Source organism: Megalops cyprinoides, chromosome 9, assembly GCF_013368585.1.
Source record: "Megalops cyprinoides isolate fMegCyp1 chromosome 9, fMegCyp1.pri, whole genome shotgun sequence".
In the NCBI taxonomy this organism is placed as follows: domain Eukaryota; kingdom Metazoa; phylum Chordata; class Actinopteri; order Elopiformes; family Megalopidae; genus Megalops; species Megalops cyprinoides.
Window position 1 is genome coordinate 30865780 of NC_050591.1, and position 3772 is coordinate 30869551.

Consider the following 3772-nt stretch of genomic DNA (forward strand, 5'->3'; position numbering starts at 1 on the left):
TCTGTTAGCACTAAAGACATATTTCAGCTAAAGAACGGAACAAACATTAGTTTAGGACAATCTCTTTGTGTCGGAACCTCAGTCATACTCGCAAGGACCTGGTACTATATTAACGGCATCTCTTCTATACCAATGGGTTTAGGCGACTCCGCCTCTCTCCCTGTTTAAGCCAGAAATGGTACACTGCTGTGCCATCACCCCTGCTACTTTAATGTTACAGCTATTTAATAATGCAGCTGTGTAGAAACTCTTCTAATCGGCTGCTTGATCAGACTCTTAAGTAAATTCTGCTGCCACCGAGACTTCCGCACCCAAACTTTTAATTGTCAAAACGATAACACTCAATTGGCAGCAAATGGTAAACACGCAACAAAGAGACTAATAGGTGTTACAAAATGATATAAAAAGTTACAAGCTAAAGTGCCAAAGCACAAGATAATGTGAGTATTAGCTTCAAGTAACATTACTAACACCAATTTGCTATCAACAGTGAAACTAAGCTGATCTAACAGAACACCGGATGCTCCGTATGTAACTGATCAAATCCACTCTTCATATTAGCTGCTGCAGCTCCTGCAGTGGAAGGTAGCCTCTGCTTCTATTTCAGTTCTGTTTAGTTCAGTGATTTTGTTGGCTGCCAGCGGTGATGCAGCGGGACATTACTTTTCAACTGATTTAACACACATTTCCATAACACTACAGCACACGCTGTCATGAGACAATGTCCCTGCCAAACTCTATTTCAAGTATTTTCCCTCTCCCTGGTATAATCCCTGCTCAATGTTCAATGTGAAGGGCACAGCCTTAAAGCACATGAACCATAGTGGCTACTGTCAGTAATATTGTTACCCAAGGTACACCTAGGCTCAAGACAGGTAGGGAACAGTACCTCTGTACTGTTCATCTGCAGAATCAGTAAAGTAGTTCCTGTGGATGTGAAACTATGCTAATGCCTTGTGGTAGATTTGAAAATGTTACTACCTTTTTCACTGCTTGCTACAATTCTTATTGTTGTGGTCATTTTTGGAAGTAAACCTTTTTTCTGGCATTGCTGGGACCACTGTATATACTGTTGTATTTCTGCTTAATTGCCATTTCAATATAATTATGAAGAGGAAATCCTAACCCATTCTAACCACACAAAGAAACATTGTGTAACAAATGATATCCAGTCATTTGGTTGAAACTGCTGGGGGTAAAGATGCAAGATGTTAACATGTTGCTGACAAGCTGCATTAAATCCAGTTGCAAAATAGATTAGATTTTATTAAAATTAATGAAATGTTCAAAGTCTCTATGATTATTCAGTTGTCATTTGCTTGTCTGTTAGTTACTCAATAGTTAATAGTTAAATAACTATTATTATTTTGTAAAGTGAAGTGCAGCAAAGTGTTATTCATCCTTAGAAACAAAACACAAATGACCACAGAAGCACTCAGACAATTTGATTATTGTGAAATTTACTGTTACAACAAACACACTGTTCACACAGTATTGGTATTTCTGTTTCCATTGTGATTGTCAAATGCCTACTTGGTCTACAGAAAAATTTATAAATGGTAAATCACAAACCTTTCAGTGTTACTTATTTCTCATTTACACAGATTGACACATTTTATTTAGATTTATTTCTTAATTTGAATATTTAATGCATTTGCGGTGACATTTTTCCTTTTGAAAAGTTTTTTTGTACATTCCTTAATCTCCTCTGTATTCAGCACATAAATAATTGGATTCAGCATTGGTGGAATGGCAAAAGATAGTGATGTGTTTATTATCCTGGCATTAGGATGAATTATAAAATTTAGTCCAGCAATGTAGGTGCCTATAATTGGTAGATAATATATAGCGACCAGCATTAGGTGGGATGAACAGGTCTTCAAAGCTTTTAATCGTCCTTCCCATGTTGCAATTTTAAACAGCGCTCGTGTGATAAACACATAGGATAACAGAATCATAATGAATGGTATATAAAGGAAGAATGCTATATCCACATATGCCATGACGTGGTTTGGATAATTGTCATTGCAAGCCATTCTATACATGGGCCCATGATCACAGAAAAAGCTATCTACCACAATGGATCTACAGAAGGACAGCCTGGTAATCAAAAGTATTGTTGAAATAAATAATACTGAACTGTATGTCCATAAAACTAGTATTGTCACAGCCATTTTTGTGTTAGTGATAATGGCATGGTATCTGAGTGGTAAGCAGATTGCAACAAATCTGTCGTAGGCCATAACGGTAAGAGTGAGAGACTCCATACTGGCAAAGAAAAACACAAAAAACATATTGGCTAAGCAAGCATCAAAGGAGATGTACTGAGAGTTAAAAAGAAACATTGCAATTAAGTTAGGAATGAGAGCAGTACTTCCGCACAAGTCAGCCACAGCTAAATTAAAAATAGCAAGATACTTTGGGGTGTGAAAACTGCGCTGTGTGCATATAATAAACATGACAAAGGAGTTCCCTAACACAGTGACCACAAAAACAAAGAGCAAGAAAATATAGTAGTATTTGACATGAGGTATATTATAGAAGCCATTGATGAAAAAGAATGGAGGATGTACAATAGAAGAAACAGAGTGTGTTGAATTTAGGGAGTCCATGGCAGATTTCTTCTCTTGCTTTTTCTTGACCTGTGCATGCAAGTATAAAACTCGTCAGATTAATCAAGACTGTTTGCTGCTCAACAAATGTGGGTGTACACATGCAGCTTGCCACTATTCAGTGATCTAAATCATTATTTACCTTCATCTCATTAAGAAGCAATTATGGATGCATGTCTCTGGCCCTGCTAAGGATGTTATGAAGACCACCTTGATGGGAATAACACTGATTTTAGTAATATATTCCCTGATGAGAAAAAAATGAGATAGTGGACATAACAGTGGTAACAATGCTGGAGTGAAGGAGACACAAAGGAATACAAAATCCTCATGTGAAGAATACATGTGCTGCTCTACAACTGTAATGTTATTCATTATCTTGAAAATGCATTTATGGAGCTTGTTTCAAACGACCAGTCATCTTGAAAATGTATAGTTAGTAAGATGCATGTCTTATTTTAAAGATATTTTTTATTTTTTCATCCCGTTCATGTTTTCGTTTTTTAACCTGCTGCTGCCAGATACTGATTGACACATGCAAGACTGTTGTATTGATTATAAGAAAACATTCATAATATGTAATTCCCTGATTGGGCTAGGATCCTCTTACCTTGAACAGCAGTTAGTTCCTTATTTGCTGGCACAGTCTCTACAATCAAAAAGTGATGGATTAGTGGTGGCACCCAGATATTTTCACAGTTTTAGTTACATTCCACAATTGTGGAACTCTCTTTAAGTGAAGATTTGAAGTAAACAAACTCCTCTATCTGTGTTTGAAATCATTTTACAATGCAAATGAAAATTTGGTTAAATTGGTTAATTTCTGTCTGAAAACATACATTTATCATTCAGAATTTTTTTGCTGTGGTTACCTTTCTGATCCATTATCCACTCATTCTCACTGAATTTTCCATATCTGGCTACAATTTTCCACATTAGCAGTAGGTTACTAACACCAAAGATAAATAATGGCAATATAACAGAAGCACTAATAATACTTGATATATCATTAGTAAAGATGAGAAAAGTTATGTACCCACCAACAAAAAATATGTATGCAATGAATGAAAAAAGTTGATTCAATTTTTTGCATATCAAGATGCCATTCATAGGAGCTGTATGGTGTTAGTCTTGAAACAGGTATCTTCCTGAGCATGGGT

At 36.1% G+C, this 3772-nt stretch overlaps 1 protein-coding gene across 1 annotated transcript; it reads right to left on the reverse strand.

Annotated features, from left to right (window-relative positions):
* Positions 1-1661: 1661 nt before the first annotated feature.
* LOC118782804 (olfactory receptor 1-like) lies at positions 1662-2612 on the reverse strand (the record flags this gene model as incomplete). Its single annotated transcript, XM_036536368.1, has 1 exon — positions 1662-2612. A coding segment is annotated over exon 1 (951 nt), but the record flags the coding sequence as incomplete, so codon positions are not given.
* Positions 2613-3772: the final 1160 nt, after the last annotated feature.